This window comes from Trachypithecus francoisi, unplaced genomic scaffold, assembly GCF_009764315.1.
Source record: "Trachypithecus francoisi isolate TF-2019V2 unplaced genomic scaffold, Tfra_2.0 Lachesis_group5, whole genome shotgun sequence".
NCBI lineage: Eukaryota > Metazoa > Chordata > Mammalia > Primates > Cercopithecidae > Trachypithecus > Trachypithecus francoisi.
The window spans coordinates 106,143,924-106,164,017 of NW_022681470.1; the positions used below are offsets into that span (position 1 = coordinate 106,143,924).

Genomic DNA, 20,094 nt, shown 5'->3' on the forward strand with positions numbered 1-20,094 from the left:
GTCTACCTTGGGGCTCCGTTTTGTTTCATGTTGCAGTGAGGAACAGAGGGTGAGCAACCACCGTGAGGGACAGGCTGAGTTACCTCCCTGGAGTGATTTAACAATTCCGTAATGCATGAGTGTCATTCTGTATGTTTGAACTCCCCATTTGCTTATGGGCACCCTAGTCCCTTATCTCCCTCTCGAGTTTCTTTCTCTTCTTTGACCTTTCTAGCCTCCTTATTTCACGCGTGCACATTCTTGTCTTTTTCCTCCTGCCTCTTCCCTCTTCACCATTTGGACAGACTGTATCAGCAAATCCCTCTACAGTGTCGTATCTAACTTTTTTATTCATTGCATGATTTATTTTTAGCCTGAAACAACTGCATCCTAAAAATGGAGTTCCTAATGAGACAGAGGCTGAGCAGAGCTATGTAAGGTATCTGGGGCTTGGCCTCCCAGCCTCCCTAGCTTGGCTGTTTTTCTACTCTCGCGCGTGCGTGCGTGTGTGTGTGTGTGTGTGCGTGCCTCTGCTCTTTGTCCTGAGCCCACGATTCCAGAGCTGGCTGGACCCAAGGAGGTGAAAAGTCACTTCTCCGCCCCAGGAAGGGCAAAGAAGAGAGACAAAATCAGCCTGTCTGCTCCCTGCTTGGCTCAACAAGGCCTCCAATAGTCTTCTGTCCTTTCTTCTGCACACGGCATATTTGGGAACAAGAAACAAAACTTTTTCCAAATGAAGAGAACTCACTTGTTTATTGTGGGGGTTTATTTTCTGTCCTCTTGCAGGGCAGAAGAGGGGCTTAATTTCCCCACATATGATGGGAAGGACCGAGTGGTAAGTCTTTCCGAGAAGAACTTCAAGCAGGTTTTAAAGAAATACGACTTGCTCTGCCTCTACTACCACGAGCCAGTGTCTTCAGATAAGGTCGCGCAAAAACAGTTCCAACTGAAAGAAATCGTGCTTGAGGTAAGTAATCAAAGGGCATGCTGTCCACGCTGCCTCAATGAGGTGCTGAGGGAATGCCTTTGGCCAGGGGTTGGGATATGGGAACAAGGATGCAGAGAATATATACTGAAGTCTGCTTTATTTTGGCCTCACGTGAATCAGATGCCCTTGTTGCACAGCTGGGATGTGTGAACAATGAGGGGTGGGTCCTAACTCCTCAAATGAAGAGGACCAAACGTGCTACCCTATGATGGGTCTGATGTAAAGTCTCTATGGCCCCCTTGACTTTTCAAGGGCCCTTGTCCCAGTCACTGTTTCCCAGATAGAACGCAGAAACTGTTGTTAAAACTGTTGGCTGAAATGAAATCCAGGGACTACTTGTGGATTTCACTCAGTGTGCCCACTCTGCTCCCTCAAATCTCCCTGTGATCCTGGAGAGACCAGAGTTACCTGACCTTGCCTCTCTCTGGGTGTCAGATGGAGAATATCACTAAATGACTTTCCTTTCTCGTGATTTGCTGTCAGTCAGCATTACAGAATGTAGTTGTGTGCAGATTTTCTGAGCGGCCTATTCATTTATGTGATTTTTTTTTTTTCTCAGAAAGTTCTTGGTGTGACTTTAGGGCAGAGCTGAAGTCAGTTCTTATTTTATCCGCATTACACGGCCTGCCTGTTTGTAACCTGGCACTGGGGCCCATTTTCTAATCCTTTGCGAGTGCCCCAGAACTATTGCTACAGCTCCTCCTGGACAGCTTAAGATGGCTTACACTTTAAGAGTGCCTGAGGGTGCCAAGAATGCTAGTGGGCACCAAGATGCCTCATCAGTCCCCATGCCTAGCCCAGGCGCAAACCTGTGAAAAGGATATTTGATAATTACAGTTTATTAACCAGTGCAATCAGAGAACTCAGGTTGATGAAACAGTTTGATTAACAGAATTATTGTATAAAACCCATGTGGATTTGAATTTTTTCCAGTTGAAAAATTGACTGTCATAAAATCCAGCAAAACTATCCCAAATACATCAAAACTATATTTCCAACCTTGAGTGCTGAATGTGGAAGTTCAGTTCTCTCTGTGGGTTGCAAGAAAAGAGAAAGCAGGGATAGTTATTAAGACTTTGTTCTATAGAAATGAGCAAATCACAGGCTGGAAAAGAACAGGACATAGAACTTAGCTGCTGCTTAGCCCATGAAACCAACACTTACATTATATCTCCATTTCAAACTGCCATACTCAGTTATAAAGAGACATTGTTATGAAAACTTAATAGAAGGCATAAGGATTCTCCCCTATATGCTCATTGCTGTCCAGTTAGCCTAGAACTCCAAAAGATTGCCTTTGGTTGGCCAGTACAGTCAAGGACATTCATTTCTGATTCTAATTTTTTTAAAAGAAATCTCTTTCTATCATCTATCTATCTATCTATCTATCTATCTATCTATCTAATCTCTCTCTCTCTAGCTCCCCCAAGTATATATGTCCCCAAAGACTATGCAAAATCATGAACAGGAACTTCCCCTGGGCTTACCATCCCTCCAGACACCTTTGATCCAAGAGTGCCCTTTTCACAGTTGGGTGCCAGCCCAGCAGAGACCGATAAGGAAAAGTTCACGACAGGAGTTAATTTGATGCCCCTAGGCTGCTAAAGCTGGAGTGAGGCATCATTAGGAGAAAAAGAACACAGAACTTGAAGTCAGGATATCCGGATTTAAGTTCTGGCTTTGTCTCTACTAGGCATAGGACACAGGGCAAATTATGTAATTTCTCAGAGCCTCATTTTCTTATCTATAAATATAGAAAAATAATAACTATCATGCAGGCTTAAGAAATGATTAAATAATAATAATGTTTATTAAATGTTTACTAAGTACAGGGACTGTCCTAAGCACTTGGTATGTGTTAGCTTGTTTAATCCTTACAATAATTCTATTAAGTAGGTACAGTTACCAATTCCCTTTTATAGATGGGAAAACTGAAGCAGGGAGGCTAAGTTGTTCAAGGTTACACAGCTACTGCAGATGGAGGCAGCACGTAATACCTATACTGCGCTACTCCTGAAATCAGTGCAAAAATGCCCAAGGGGCTTCTGGGTAGACTGTTTAAGACGATTTCAAGAGTCTTCCTTAAACAGAGTTGCTCAGCCTCTGGGCCCGGGTCTGATGATGCCAGCTGTACCACCAGCCTGGCCGAGAAGTACATGGCCTGGAGGCACTGCTTATGCAAAAGTCCAAACCGAGGAGGAGGCCTGGGCTCCATTAGTGAAGGTGAGGAAGGGGCGGGCCTTTGTTGAGATACTTGTCAGGTGCAGCATCAAGGGAAAAAATGGCTCCAGGAAGTCCATGAGTGGAAAGAGTGAACACGCCTTTAAACTTTCGTCATGGTCGAAACAACTCTTTTGTCCTCTTAATCCTCTAGACCCTACACTTGCACTAAGAAAAATAGTCTGCCAGCTTCCAGGGCTGTGGCTGTTAGGGGGTAGGGGGAAAAGAGGAGGCAGCTCCCAGTGTCCATCCATCAGGCAGTGTGGTCTCAGCCATGGGCAAATAGCTGGAGGGGAGGCAGCTCCCTTCCACTTGCAGCTTAAGGCGGCTTCTGACACTTTTTGTCATAACCGACTATGACCCAGTACACACAGACACACACACACACCAGAAACAAAAATTTCATGAAACTGTACTTATTATTATTACCTGGGGAATTAAAAATTTTTTTTCTATTTTTATCCCGTTCTCTTCTATTTCTCTTTAAAAATCGATCTCAGCCTATTAAGTTGATTTCGCTCTCCAGTGAGGAGTTGCCATCCCTAGGCTGAAACAGCTGAGGAATTTCTAGGAATTAGAAACTCATAGCTCCTCACACTAGGGCCACCCCATTGTAAGAAACTCCAAGGGCGCTGTGGCCAGTCATGTATATTTTGTCTGCATCTCTAAGGGATGTCAATGAAAAAAGCCAGAAACAGCTTCATCTACAGAGCGAGGAGGTCACTGCCTGATGAGGGGCACTTGAAATGCCATTCAATTAGTCATGCATCTGCCACCTACCTTATGTTGGGGTGCTGGGATAGATGCTGTGGATACAGGGAACATGAGACCCTCGAGTGGCTCACAGCTGAACACGGAAGAAAACACGCGAACTAAGAGCTATGGTGCAGGGAGGTTGCTGTAACAACAGAGCAACTTATAAGTTTCTCGGGGAGAGTAGAGGAAAGAGGAAGAGCCAGAACTGGTTTGTGAAATGAGTAGGAATTCACTGGCAAAACAGCACATATTCTGATGGCTCTCGAGTATTTTTCCACCTGCTAGCTTTTTCCTAAAATTTGGCCAAGAGGGCCTCATTTCTTTAGGGTAAGATTTTTGTCCCGACTTAGTCAAGGTCCTCTGGGAGAGGTAGACCTTTGAGATGTTGCCAATCACTTACATCCCCTGAGTCTGAATTTGTCGTGAGAACAGGACTTGACAAGGGGAAGAGGAGAAGGGGGAGAAGATAAGGTCTATACAGCTTAGCAAGAAATAGGCAAGTAATATGACACCAGGAGGCAGCAAACTCAAACTTTGCTTTCCAGTCTGGCCAGAGTCCAGTTCTGGAGGGCCCAAGAGTCAGTGTATGATCCATAGTTCCATGCAGATGTTTTACACATGCTTGTTGAATGAGTGAATGAATGTTAGAGCTCAAAAGAACTGTGGGAGTCATCTAGGTTGCTCTGAACCCCTCATTTCATAGCTGTAACCCTGACTTAAACAGCTGGTAGTTCTGATTCCTGCTTGGCTTTCTTCATCAACAAAGTAGCATATACTCCTTTAGATTTCAGAATATGTGAAAAAGAACTAAAAGGCAATAAAAGTAATCACACCAAAATAAACATGGATAATGTTCTGGTAGATTTCTTTCCAGTTTTTTTTCTGTACATAAGTATACATTTTTCAATTCAGAATTATACCATTTATACAGTTTTGTTTCCAGCTTTTCTTCACATCCGTATATTGTATTTCTATATTATTAAATAGTAATGTTAATACCAGCATAGTATTCCACTGTGTCATCATACATATTTTAAAAATAATTACCGTATATTTGGATCCTGACATAATTTTTAGAGTTTCAAAAATCTTTATCTTTTCATTATTGTTTTGATGAACACTTCTTTGATTTCTGGCTAAAGTTTTCCATAAAATTGTTTTGCCATTTATATATTTTTTTCTTCCGTAAATTATTTTTCTATGCCTTTTCTCATTTTTCTACTGGGGTGTCAACACAAATTATAAAAGGAGTTGCAATTTTGCATGCTGTCTCTTGCAGCTTCCGCCAAGATAGTTAATTTAGTCACACCACAGTGGCCAACTTCCATTAGCATTACAGGACTCAGAGACAGAGGAGATGGTCAGGAAATTCAGTTTCTCCTTGCTGCTTTGTTTCCTGCTTCCTGTTTTTTCTTGAAACTGCTGTGCAAGCCGCTGCTCCTATCATGTCCTATAAATATTGCCAGAGAAAAGTCCTTCAACATCACCATTTCCCTGAGGTTGAAGCGCTTGAGAGATGGCATGCTCTAACACGGGCTTCCAGATCAGATAGACCTGCCTTCCTTATTTGCAAGGTGGAGATGACAGTGCTGTTGTGAGGATTGAATGAGGCTGCCCAGCAAGAGCATAGCTCTGGCACACAGAAGATACTTAACAAATGCTGGCTTCTTTCAGCCCGCACTCACTATTTTGTCAGGATTCTAAACACAGTGCAACTAACCCCATCAGTTTACAAACTGAGGAAACCAGGCCTTGGGAGGTGGGGACTGGAAATGCATTGCCATCTTGCTTATTCCCAGCCAGTTTGATTCACTCGTCTTATTGCTTATTCACTCCTCCTCTCTGGGGCTGGAGAGGAGGAGTGACTTGCTGGTGGTCACAGGTCTCTCTCAATGTACCCCTGTTTGGCATTCCCTCTGCTCTCAAGGCTTTGCTGAGCCTGTGTCGGCTATATCCAACCACCTCATCAATACCATTTATCAAATTAGGCTTTGCCCCATTTTCAGACATGGTTCAGTTTCACCTACTTCGAGAGGTGCTTCCAGTTTCCTTCTAATCCTTTCCACCTTACCCTTTCCCCCCATGGAGACATGGGTTGGATTTTTCCCTCTAGATTAGAAGCCTCATAAGAACAACCTGAATGAAAATCAAACTTGGTAATAGGGGAAGCAAAAAGCAAAGCAAAGCAAAACAAAAGCAAACTGAGCCAAGTTCACATTGGGCAAGGATCAAGAAACTTCTTGCTCAGTTCTAGGACCTCTGGGCACTTTTCATTTTATATTCACATGTTTCATAGTTAAAATTGATGCTGTTAGCCATGTATCTGTGTTTTGGGTGGCAGGGTGGAGAAGGGGGAATAGCAACTGAGTAGACTAACCTGTAACCAATATGCATTTATTGGATAAGGAAAGCTACGGGAATTTTTTTCAGGCAGCTAGAGAGTGTTTCAGAACATGAAAACAAGCATTGTAAATTCCTAAATAGAAATATTAATTCATTTATCAAATTTTCATTGCTATTAACAGACACTCAATAATCTTTGCATGAGTAAATGAATGTATCAGTGAATGTATGGATAAAGAACAAGCAACACTTTCTGGACTGTGAACAGTAAAGCTTGGTTCATTCATTTAGGGTGAAATAGGTCCCTTGAGCAGGCAGAAAACCTGGAGTCTTGGCACAAAAATGGCCACATCTTCTTGGAAGTTGAACCAGGTCAACCTGTTGGTCTTGTAGTTTTTCAACAGGCTACAACTAGAGTTCAAGGTCTAAGGCTGCTCCCCTGTGTACCCTTGGTGGGGTTCTTCTGCTTTTCCTGCTTAAGAAGGTCTCACTTTAGCTCACCAGTAGAGTCTGTTGGGATGCTCTGTTGCCATCCACACAGTGCCTGTCCAGGGGATCTCTCCTAAGCTATCTTGGGTATTAAATGGCAGGACCACTACCTAAAAATGCAAACCAATTTCCCATGCTGAAACATAGGTTACTTTCCAATAATTTTTAAATGATGACTCACACAAATTATCTATTAGGCCCTGTAGGGGAGAGGGATGCTGGTTTCATTGTCTATGACAGGATCAAGAATCATAATCCTGTGTGATGTAGGCCTCTGAGTTTTGCAGCTGTTTAGCGGATCTCTTGATGCTGCTGCTATCAGTCTGCCAGAGCCCCTACCAGACTGAGCTTCCTTCTTCCTTCAGGCCTCAGTCTCCTAAACTCTCTGTATAATAAAAAGTAAACGTTAGCTGAGAGTGACTGCAGCCTCTTCAGGCTTTGCAATGCGCCAGCATCATCATTGACAAGACTCATGTGTACTTTATAAACACCTCCTCCTCCTCTTCTTCTTCTCCTCCTCCTCCTCCTCCTCCTCCTCCTTCTTCTTCCTCCTCCTCCTCCTCCTCCTCTTCCTCTCCTTCTCCTTCTCCTTCTTCTTCTTCCCCTTCACCCCCCACAGGCTGGAGTGCAATGGTACAATCTCAGCTCACTGCAACTGCCACCTTCTGGGTTCAAGCAATTATTCTGCCTCAGCCTCCTAAGTTGTTGGGATTACAGGTGCCCACCACCACACCCAGCTAATTTTTATATTTTTAGTAGAGGCAGGTTTCACCATGTTGGCCAGGCTGGTATACCACCATTTCTCTATATCCAATCTCAGATGAAGTATCAATGCTTGGGAAAACTGAAAGCAGAACACCTGAACTTCTCTTCCATTTACTCACTATACTGAGCAAGTCACACAGATTCACTTCATTACACTGATCTGTGAAATCTATATGTAAAATCATCTATAAAATCAACCATTAGTTCCTACCTCCATGAATTAGGAGAATTAAATGGAAACAGGTGAATAAGAATTTCTTATAAAATTATAAGAAGCTGTGAAAGAGTCAGGTATTATTATTTTTGTTATGTCAGTTACTACAGAAGAAATTCATCTATGTATTAATAGAATGACTAATTGAGTGCTTGAAGTATAGTGGGTGCTTATCAATGTGAATTTCCTTCACTAGTCACTTGAACGTTTGTACATGTTCTTAGTTGACTGTGGTAGTTCTCAACTTTGGCCACACATTAGCACCACATAAAGAGTTTAAAAAAAATACTGATTCCTGGGTCTCATCCCCACAGGTGCTGGTTTAATTGGTCATTGGGTAAAGGCTGATGTCCAGATGCTGCAATTTTTAAAAACTTTCTGAGTGCTGTTAAGATGCAGCCAAGTTTGAAGGCCACTCGAACCTTGATGCTTAAAATGTGAACCCCAAGGTTGAGAGCAGCCCAGCTACTTGGGAGGCTGAAACTAGAGGATTGCTTGAGGCCAGGAGTTTGAGTCTGCAGTGTGTTATGATTGCGCCTGTGAGTAGATACTGCACTCCAGCTTGAGCAACATAGTGAGACCTCATCTGAATAAAAAGGCGGACCCCAGACCAAATGGCATCACTTGGACCATGTTAAAAATGAAGAATCTCAGGCCCCATCCCAGAATCAAACTTAACACTTAAATGAGATCCCTGTGTGCTTTGTAGGCACATTAAAGTTTGCAAAGCACTGCGACAGTCCATTGGGTTAGGAAAATTTTCCAGATAACCAGAATCATGTTGTTACCTGTTTGACCTTTGGACTAGTCACTCTTCAGAATGGTGCTGGAACTGTCAGCATAGCTCTGATTTGGAGAGCCACTGGGATATTAAGTTGGTTCTAGGGGTGCAGGGATTCATATCTGCTTTGGGATTCAGCCAGGCCTCCCAGGGTTCTCCCACTGACCCATCACTCACACAGTCAGTAACTAATCCTTTGGACCTCCTTAAAAAGAAATGATCTGGGACTTGAGGAGTCTTACCCTATTTGAGATCTTTCTAGTTGAATTGCCTGGCTTTTTAAGACCAACTTAGAAGTTGGCCTTCTAACTATCCTTAGGTCAGGGTTCAGAGTTGACCTTCAGAAAGAGAAGACATACATCTATTTGGTTGCTGTGGCACATTAGCCCTTTCCCCAAAAGAAATGGCAAATCTAAGAACACTGAAGGTAGATGGAAGTGGGCTATTAAGATGTTATGATGTTTTATGGGAAGCCATGGGAAAGTTTCTCAGAGAAAACTGGTGAGTATTTTGTAATATGAAACTAAGTCTGGTGAACACCTAAATAGAAATATTCCCTCTTTCATTTATTCATGAAATATTCATCTTACTTACTGTCTAAGTCTGCTTAGTGTTGCTATAACAGAATACCTGAGGCTAGATCATCTATAAAAAGAGGTTTACTTGGCTCATGATTCTAGTGGCTGGAAAGTTCAAGATTGGCAGCTGCATCTGGTGAAGGCCTTATGCTGCTTCAACTTATGGCAGAAAGCAGAAAGCAATAGATGTTATAAGAAAGGAATCATGTTATGAGAGAGAAAGGATGGCAGAGAAACCAAGGAAGCCAGACCCTTTTAAACAACCTGTTCCCTCAGAAACTAATTTGTTCTCATTAAAACTCACTTACCTTTGAATGAGGGCGTTAATCTATTCGTGAGGGGCCCACCCACATAACCCAAACACCTCTCACTAGACCCTACTGCTGAACACTACCATATTGGGAATAAAATTTCAATATGAGTTTTGATGGGGACAAACCACATAGCACTTACAAAATCATAGCACTTACAAAGATGCAGATGGAATGGCCACAGTGTCTAGGGAAATGTTCCTCTTTTATTGATGATAAGAACTCACTTCCTTTAGGTCTATGTTTAAATGTCACCTTATCAAAGAAGTTATCTCCCTGACAGCCTATGTAAATCACACTTTCCATGCATTCATTTTACCTCCTCTACCCTCCTCTATGCTTTTTCTACATAGTACTTGGCTGACCTATTGCATATTGTCTGACACCTCTTCTTTTAGTACATTTGTGTTGCTATAAAAGAATACCTGAGGCTAGGTCATTTATAAAGAATAAAAGGTTTATTTGGCTTACAATTCTGATGTCTGAAAAAGTTGAAGATTGGGTGTCTGTATCTGGCTAGGGCCACAGGCTGCTTCCACTCATGGCAGAAGGTGAAGAGGAGCTGGTGTATGCAGATATCACACAGCACAAGAGGAAGCAAGAGAGACAGACAGAGAGAGAAAGAGAGAGAGAGAGAGAGAGAAAGAGAAGACGCAAGGCTGTTTTTAACAACCAGCTCTCAGGGAACTCTAGCAGGAATTAATAGAGTGAGAACTCACTCTGTCACTGCCCCACCCATGGAGGACATTAATCTATTCATAAGGCGTTCACTTCCATGACCCCAAGACCTCCCATTAGGCCTCAACTCCAACATTGAGGACCAAATTTTAGCATGAGATTTGGAGGGAAAAACATCCAAACTACAGCACCCACTATAGAATGTGACATTCACAAAGGCAAGGACTTTGTTCTACTCATTGCTATACCCCAACACCTAAATCAGTGCCTGACTCAGTAGGTATTCAACAGTATTTGTCGAATGAATGTTGAATGAAGAGAAGGGGAAGAAGGAGAAAGGAAAAGCACATATTATGAACTTACCATAAACCATGCCAATATGGGGCTTTACATATGTAATTTTGTGTAATTCTTACAACATATTCTTACATTACAGGCAGAGAAATGAGCCAGAGAGCTAAGTAAAAATTGCCTAAAGTCACAAAGCTATAAAACATTAGATCATGAAGCAGGGTTTGAACCCAAACCTATTTGGTTTAAAATGACATGCTCCTTCCAGTATGCCAAGGAGCAGCTGAAAGGGATTGCTTCATGTTTGTAAGCTGTGCCAACTTACGAAGGCACAGATGTCTTTAGTTTGTACTCTGGATTTTCACTTACACTTGAGCTGCATTAAATTGTACAACTAGACTATGTGTTGAACCTAAATGACTAGTGTGAGCCAATGGGCTGTTGCTTGGCACTTGGAATTTAATAAATGTTTGCTGGATGGATGGCTGGAGAGGGGAAGAAGGAAAATGTCAAGAATTAGAAATAAGTTGCTTATACTGGAAATATACTTCTCCTTGATCTATTTTTTAAATTAAGTTAAATTTTTTAAAGTATTGAAAACGTACTTTCAAGAAATGTAAGGAGGTTGAATTTGCCAGATTCAGGAACCCGTTTGTTACCCTTGCTTAATCCCACCAAAATATGGGTAAAATTGATTTTTTTTTAAAACCATGGGACTCTCAGCCCAAAATATATATACACATGGGCAGAAACCTCCAAGCTTTAAAAGGCTGACCCTTGTTCTAAACCTATTTAGTGCAGGCAAATATCCCAGTGGTTACATTTCCAAACCCCAAGAGAGGAAGGCAAAATGAAGTTGCTGGAGTTGAGTGAATCTGCAGATGGAGTCACATGGAAACACTGGGCAGGGAATAGCAACACACACAGGATTCAGGTATTTTTTTCCAACTGTTCACTGCCCAAAAATGGCAATCTCCAAATTCACACCTGCTCCACTCTGAAAAATTAGATGAGGTCAGGCTTATTTTGGTTTGGCTTGGAGAACGAAGCCTCCCATAGAGCCCATACTCTCTCAGGAGGTGCTCACTTTTAAATTGCAGTTCTCTGTGAAGCCCGAGTGCTGCTGAATTCTGTGTGGAGGGTTGCTGGGCACATATCGGTAATACAGGGGATCCTTGGAGTGAGATGGTAAAAGCACAGAGATACTAGTTGTAAAAGCATGGATTGAGTTGATTACAGTTAAATATTTCCTTCTACCTATGGAATTATAAGGAAATAGAGGTTTCATGAACTGGAAAATATACTGTTGATTCAGAAGTTTTTAGACCACTGGAACCTTCTCTCATTATTCCTATCTCCAAAGCCTCCAGTATTGCACAAACCCAAACAGGACACGTATTCATCACATTCCTGAGGTAGACCTCCTCCCAAAGGTATAAGTTTTTATTTTTTATTATTTATTTATTTAGTTAGTTATTTTGAGATGGAGTCTCGCTCTGTCACCTAGGCTCCCAGGCTGGAGTGCAGTGGCACGATCTTGGCTCACTGCAACCTCCGCCTCCCGGAGTCAAGCAATTCTTCTGCCTCAGCCTTGCAAGTAACTGAGACTACAGGCATGTGCCACCATGCCCAGCTAATTTTTGTATTTTAGTAGATATGGGGTTTCGTCATGTTGGCTGTGCTGGTCTTGAACTCCTGACCTCAGGTGATCTGCCTGCCTCAGCCTCCCAAAGTGCTGGAATTACAGGCACGTGCCACCATGCCCAGCCCCCAAAGTTATACATTTTAAAATGGAGACATGAGATACCATGAAAGTCACCACTGCAGTTATAAGGGCTATTATGATATAAGGCAGTAAAATTAAAAGTAAGAAAATCTGATTCCAAATCACAAGATTTTTCTTTACTCAGAAACCCTACTCTGTGGCAGTTTGCGCTTTACAGGTTGGTGCAGAATATTTTTGCATAATTGTCAGCTTAGCTTTAGTGCGCATTCAAAATGACTTGTTCCGCCTAGAAAGCCAGCCCCATGAAGAACTGAGCCTGTTCAAGGAAGCCGCTAAGGCTTCCCTTTTTACAAACTGGATGTGGTAGGCCAGAATTATCCAGCTAAGCTGTTTCTGTTTGGACAGCCGTGAAGGAAAGGGGCCAGTGCAGCATCTTGCAATGTGATGGGCTGGGCAGGCCAGAGCCGCTTCTGTGTGCCCAGGGTGCCAGTTCCAGCAGCTCCCACCTGCTGTCCAGGTGCCCCAAGCCAGACAGGCCTCTCCTCACCATCTGCCGTGAGCTGGGTGGCCAGGAGACCTAACAGGTACTCCCTCACATGCTCACCTGCTTCTACCTACACAGCACACACAATTACTCTGGCCCTGGATATCTAACTGTTAGCCAGACCACACACCTCTGATTTATGAAGGGAGTGAAGCATCCTCCAGACACAGAAGAAGTGAATGCAACACCTAAATGACTATTGGCAGTAGCATCTAGCAATGTGAGATGCACAGGCTTTGGAGTCAGAGCCAGCTGGGATTGAGTCCTTGCACTAGCTGTGTGACTGCAGGCGGGTCACTTAGCTCCACAAGGCTGAGTGCTTCCTTTATAAAATCTAAGCCACAGGCTGGACGGGGTGGCTCACGCCTGTAATCCCAGCACTTTGGGAGGCCGAGGTGGGCGGATCACGAGGTCAGGAGATTGAGATCATCCTGGCTAACGGAGTGAAACCCGGTCTCCACTAAAAATACAAAAATTTAGCCGGGTGTGGTGGCGGGCACCTGTAGTCCCAGCTACTCGAGAGGCTGAGGCAGGAGAATGGCATGAACCTGGGAGGCGGAGCTTGTAGTGAGCAGAGATCGCGCCACTGCACTGCGGCCTGGGTAACAGAGCGAGACTCCGTCTCAAAACAAAAAATAAAACAAGAAAAATCTAAGCCGCAGTACCCTCCTCGTAGGGGTTTTAAGAAGACAAAACAGGTAATATGTGTAAAGTGAAGGGCACATGCTTGGTACTTAGTAATGGGCTGCTCCTGAAATCGTTGTGTATGTGAAAGCACATTGAAAACTGCCATTCTTGGGAAAACTCAAGTTAGTTTTCCATGGCATTTGCTGTCATTAGCAGATGCTATCAAAATAAACACTAGTCAGACATTTCAGAAAGTTCAGCCAAGCAGGAACAGGTTCCTCTTCTGTTTTTCAGTGTGCGCTGTGGAAGCAATAAGTCAAAGATCTCTTCATTCAATCATTAGTTTACATTTATGAGGCCTCTCCATGAGAGGAAGCACCCCACCCACTTTTTAAAATGAGGTGTATCAACCTTCACTGAAGGTTAGTTTAAAAAGGGATGATCTCTCTGGCTCCAGAAAGCACTGAGTATCATGTAGAACTTCTTCCCAAGGAGAGTTGGAGGGAGGGGCTACCAGAGGAGGTCAGGGCCTAGGCTTCCAGACTGCATTTTCACAGGCACTGGGGCACAGAATTCTGTTGAGAAAAATTGGAAAAGGGCATGGCCTTGCCCCACGTCAGTCAAATTCACTCTTTAAAAATTCTATTGTAATAATGTTTTTAGATAAAACAAAACAAACCTGGCCTTCAGGGACAGCCTCCCTCATTCTGTCAGTTTGGACGTAGCAAAATGCTCCACAATAAAAGACTGTAATTTTGTGTTAGAGACTGGTAGAGCCACGGCTGTCAATGTGTGGGCCTGAGACCGGCAGCCTCAGCAGCACCTGGGACCTGGGCAGAAATGCAAATTCTTGTGTCCCATCCCAGACCTGCTGAATCGGAAACTCTGGGGTGGGCCCAGGAATTTCTTTTTACTGGCTGCCCCTCCAGGGAATGCTGATGTACACCAGGTTCTAAAACCACTGACTTAGTGTAGTGGGGTTTGCCCTGTAATTAGTTGGTAGGGAACTTGCACTATGTCCTTGTATACATGTTACTCTTCTGATATTGAATCTCATTTTTTTAGATAAGGAAATTGAAGATCAGTTAAGTTGTGACTTGCCCAGAGTCTCACAGCTGGTAAGTTGCAAAGCCAGGATTTGGGCCCAGGTCCCTCGGAGGCCCAGGTATAGGAACAAAATGTAACTGGTGAAAGTTTGGGCTCCGGAGACAGAGTGTCAGGGTTGAAATCCTAGCTGGGTCACTTAAGCACTGTGTGTCCCCAGGCAAGTTGGTTAACCACTCTGTGCCTCTATTTTCTCATCTGCAAGCCTCTACCTCATGAGGGTTTTGTAGAGATTCAATAAGATATTTCTTGTAAGGCAGGTGGAGCAATAGCTGGCATATAGTAAATACCCAGTAAGTGCTATTTTTTTAATATTGTTGTTGTTATATAGCCTCTCAGAATTGTGGGGTGGAAAAACTACATAGCATCTTCTCTTGGTCTTTTCCTTGGCATTGACCAACGTGATAGTCCAAAATGCCAATAAAAACAATCAACGGCCTCCCTGTCCCTGAAGGCTCTTTCAGAGGCCACCTATCCTAGCCCTAAAGAGGCCCCCGATACTCGCTTGAATCCCATAAAATAGCTGTCCCTTCACTGAGCCAGCCTCCTTCGTGAACACCATCACATGCCAGCTGCCCAGCTATACATAGCTCAGGCCTACTTTGAGGGTGGCAGAAAGTGACAGGAGATTACCGGAGAGAAACGTCAGCTCTCTGGTTTCAGGGGAGGACACACAGTTGTTGAATTGCTTGACATGTTGCCAGATGGCATGAGAGACAGTGGGTGCAAACAGCCATTTGGCTCTTGGCTTACATGAAAAGAGCAGGGTTACAGCCAGGGTGTTTTTAATGACTGGCCTGAGGGACATTCACTTGGAGCAGAGATCTGTGACATTTTCCCCGAGGCTCAACTTTTTTTTCAGATTCTTGGCCCTGCAGAAAGTAATCTCCACCCACCTCCCTTCAACAAGTAACCACCTCCTTTTTCTTTATGACCCGCCACCTCCCCACCTTCCCTCTGACTGTGTAGTAAATTAGTCTTTCTCCTCTACAAAGACAGTTCTTGGAAAATGGTACAAATGTGACTTTCTTCCTGTCTTTCTCTGGATTAGAGCTGGTAAGTCCTATGAAGAGACTGCATTGGGTGGGGTCTTTTTGGAGGTATTGGATGTGCTGCCCTGGGAGCCCCAGGGGCAGTCACGCAGCACAGGGTGTCCCTCTCGCTTCTGTGTGACTCCTTAATTAAGCAAGCCACACCTGCTGTAACATGTCCTTGCCACCCACCCAGCGGTTTAACTCCCAGTGCTTTGACTTCTGTCCCAGCTCTTCTCTAAAAGGTCACCCGTGACTTATCAGTCCTGCGATGAGAGGCCTCATGGGGGTCCTACCCCTCCTTTACTCCCTGCAACATTTGATATGACCACCCGCTCCTTTGTGACTCTGGAGTCATGACACCAGGATCCTTTCTCTCCCCGCACTTCTCCCATAGCTCCACTCTGCCTCCAGGGTAGGTGTATTGCTCTTCCTTCTGAGACAGCCAGCACTTGACCCTGTGGCTTTCTCTCATACTCGTCTCCCAAAGATGGCACCTGTCCTCAAGCCTTCACTTCTAATGTAGGACCTCTCCCCTGAGCCCTAGATCAGCACCTCCGGGTCTGTGCTGGACTGCCGTGACCGTGAACTCTCTGGGTCTGAATCCATGCTGAGAAGCTTCCCCAGTTCTGTCATGCCCTCCTGCCATCACTGTGTGTCCTCCACTTCGTTTCCTCATGGGAGACCCTTGAACCATCGTGCCTCCTCCCTCTTCTTTGATCTCTCTCCCTTCTCTCTCCAAAGCCAAAGGAAGACTTACCAGGTCTGACTGATTCTCAACTTGTAGCATCACCTGCTCAAGTCACTTTTTCTCCCACTGACACTGTCTTGGTCTGAGATCAGAGACATCTCCCATGCAGACTAGGACATCAGCCTCCCAACTGTGGCCTTTCCTTTCCATTCTCCTTTCTGTCTGCTCTACGCACTCAGATCCACTCTTGACAAACACAAGTTAGTCATATCACTCTCCTACTCAGAGAACCCCAAATCAGAGCTTCCAGTCCTAGTAGTAAAATCCTTCACACTTTTTTTCTAGTGAGATTTTAACACAGGATGTCTTTCAGAGGCCCAAATAAGCCCACTGCTCAAGTAGGTCAGCCTGTTCTCCTGCACACTCCTGCACATTCCCACCTGCAAACCTTTGCTTATATCACTTCTTCCTCCTGGGATGCCCTTGCAACCCCCCTCCACCTATCCACACACTCCTCCTCCAAGGTCTAGCTGGCATCCCCTTTTCTAAGCAGCCTCCCTCTTCATTCATTCATTTACTGAAGAAACTACTGGTTTTGTTTTTGTTTTTGAAATCTACTCTGTTGAGGTATTATGCTAGGTGCTAGAGATAGCATGGGAGAAAAACAGACATGGACATAGAGCTTATAGGCTACAACATAGACAATTGCTAGACAAAGAATCATATAAATTAATGTGCACTTGCAACTGCGGAATGGTTGCAAAGGAAAAGCACAGGGTGCTATGATCAAGGGTAAAAAGGGAAAAATTGAGATTGGGAGTCAGGGAATGCCTTTAGAGGAACTGACTTTTAAATGTAGACTTCAAGGAAAGTAGAAACCAGCAAACAGACAGGGAAAAGGAATTCTATTTGGAGTGAAGGGTGTGTGTAGAAGCAGAGCACGTGTTGGTGCCTTTGTGTGAATCAGAACAAGGTATCCACGTCCCTGCAAGCAGCTGAATCTTCAACTGGCCTAGGGCTTGAGAGTACAGCTGAAGGAGGTGATCCTGTGCAAAGACCTGAACAAGCTTGATGTTTTGAGGAGCTGAAGACAGTTGTATTAAGTAAGAAACAGAGTGACCCCAGATGAGGCTGGAGACAGGTGGGACAAAGAGTGCAGGACATTCTTGGCCATGTTAGGGATTTAGGTTCATCCTGAGTGCATGGAAATTTAATACACAGTATTCATCACAACCCACTAGGCTCTGCAGGATTTGACCTCCCAGCTCGCAAACTTTCTAAATCTCCATAGCTCTTATTTTTTGTCCTAATCCTGTAGCACCTAGAGCTTTTTTTTTTTTTTTTTTTTTTTTTTTTTTTTTTTTTAAAGACAGAATCTCACTCTGTCTCTCAGGCTGGAGTGCAGTGCTGTGATCTTGGCTCACTGCAAGCTCCGCCTCCCAGGTTCACGCCATTCTTCTGCCTCAGCCTCCCAAGTGGCTGGGACTACAAGCACCGGCCACCACGCCCCGCCATTTTTTTTGTATTTTTCTTAGTAGAGACGGGATTTCATCGTGTTAGCCAGGGCACTCTTGATCTCCTGACCTCGTGATCCTCCCGCGTTGGCCTCCCAAAGTGCTGGGATTACAGGCGTGAGCCACCACCCCCAGCCCTAGAGCTATTTTTTATTTTATTTTATTTTATTTTATTTTATTTTATTTTATTTTTTGAGACGGAGTCTCGCTCTGTCGCCCAGGCTGGAGTGCAGTGGCTGGATCTCAGCTCACTGCAAGCTCCGCCTCCCGGGTTCACGCCATTCTCCTGCCTCAGCCTCCCAAGCAGCTGGGACTACAGGCGCCCACCACCACGCCCAGCTAGTTTTTTGTATTTTTTTTTAGTAGAGACGGGGTTTCACTGTGTTAGCCAGGATGGTCTCAATCTCCTGACCTCGTGATCCGCCCGTCTCGGCCTCCCAAAGTGCTGGGATTAAGAGCTATTTTTTTTTAATGAATTTCCTCCCTCATTAAATCACAAGATCCTTGGAGCTGACATGTGTCTTACACATTTTTGCTAACACAGTAGGTTCTCAATTAATAATTGCTCTCTTTCCATTGTAATATTTTACACTATGGTATTTCTGAATTGGCACAAGATCCAGAACCCTAGCCAGCTGTCATAATATTAAGAAGAAAATCTAATGTTTACTAAGCACTTACTGCATGCCAAGAACTGTGCCAAGCACTTTACATGCATTATTTCAGTTAAATCATCAAAACAGTCCCATTGAATAGATATTGGTGTTGTCCACTTTTTACACTGGAGTCACAGCACAGGCTTGTGGACAAGTCAAAAATCCAGGTCTCTGATTCCAAGCCCTGTGCACTTAACAACTGGGCCATAGTATCCATGAGTCATTTACTCATTCGAAGATGAGATCTACTTGGATCCACCCTGTCATTACAGGGGTAACAGTAGTGCAATAAATACCTACAGGACAATCTTTTAACAAGAGTAAAGCTATATTATAAATATCCTCTTCTTTCCTATTGAATTATTCATATTATTTACATAGAACTTTTTAGGCTGTGTGCAGCGGCTCATGCCTGTAATCCCAACAATTTGGGAGGCCAAAGTGGGAGGACCACTTGAGCCCAGGAGCTCAAGACTAGCCCTGGCAACAAAGCAAGACCCTGTCTTGACAAAACTTAGAAAATTAGCCAGGCGTGGTGGTGCAGGCCTGTATTCCCAGCTACTCAGGGGGCTGAAGTGGAAGGATTGCTTGAACCTGGGAGGTCAAGGCTTCAGTGAGCCGTGATTGTGCCACTGCACTGCAGCCTGGGCAAAGGAGTGAGATCAAGTCCCAAAACAAAACAAAACCTTAAGGACCTTAAAAGAACTTTTAAAAAACGTTTTTTGTGATCAATAGAATCAGTAATGGTTAAAGCAAATCCTAATGTTTCTAGAAAGAATGAGCACTGACCAATGCCCAGAGGCTGAATATAACCAACCGATAAGAGACAACCCCATTCGCTAGGATGGATTATCTAAGAGGTAACTAACCAAATAAACAAAACCAGCAGAGAAACAGTTGTACATCAACAGGAGAAAATTGCCAACCTATCTGAAAAGTGTGTACTAGTTGTCTGGGAATTTAGGAGATATATTGACTCTGCTTTTTTTTCTCATGTATGTAACTCTTTGTCACTGTATTTGATGACAATTGCCTCTAACTCTTTGGCTTACAAGGCCCTTGAACTTGTGAAGTACTTGGACCAATCCACCCATTCATCCACAAGTATGCTGAGTGTCTCCAAGAAACTGCAAGATACAAAAGAAGCACAAAACCGGGTCCTTCTTCTTATGGAGGAAAGAGTCACAATATAGAGACTATACCCAACTCTAATGATTACACAATAAGTGCCAGAGTACTATGCCCTTGTGAGGGGTTTTTGGAGTTCCAGAGAGGAGAATGGAGTGAAAGATGAACTGGAGCTGGGCTCTGCAGCCAAGGGTGGCCAGGGCTGGCAGTGACCTGAGAATGCAGTGAGACTAGGCTGCAGGAGAGAAGGGAACATGTGAGCTGGAGATTTAGGGCCAAACAAAAGTGGAGGCAAGGCCAACCCAAATGTGAGAGGTAGACAGACTCCTGCCTGCCCCACTGGCCCAGCAGAGGCTCCTGGCTGCCATGTCAGGAGTCACCTAGAAGGTCCCAGAGTTTTACCACAGCCATTCTCCCCTTCCCAGTCTCATTGTTCTCTCAAGTGCTGCCAGCCCCGGCACCCTTGGCTCCCATGAAGGAGACTTGCTAGGACTGACGGCAGTGATGACAGAACTCCAGTGGGCAGACTTTGGGTCTTATCAGCATGGGAGGCAAGAGTGATGGGAGTTCTGGAGGCATTTTGACTAAGGTGCCAAAGAGGAGGTGGGAAAGTCTCAGCTAGGCATGGGATCCTGGCCCATGTGTTATTGCTTGCTCTGTCTCTCCATCTGTAGCACAGG

The 20,094-nt window shown here is 44.1% G+C and overlaps 1 protein-coding gene across 1 annotated transcript in view; it reads left to right on the top strand.

Moving 5' to 3' along the window:
- The first annotated feature begins 444 nt into the window (after positions 1 to 444).
- Positions 445 to 20,094, top strand: part of CASQ2 (calsequestrin 2) — a 70,114-nt gene continuing 50,464 nt past the window's right edge. Inside the window, exon 1 of the mRNA XM_033200748.1 lies at positions 445 to 946. Within this exon, the coding sequence (XP_033056639.1) occupies positions 713 to 946 (234 nt within the window). The 5' untranslated portion in view covers positions 445 to 712. The remainder of the gene's footprint in view (positions 947 to 20,094) is intronic.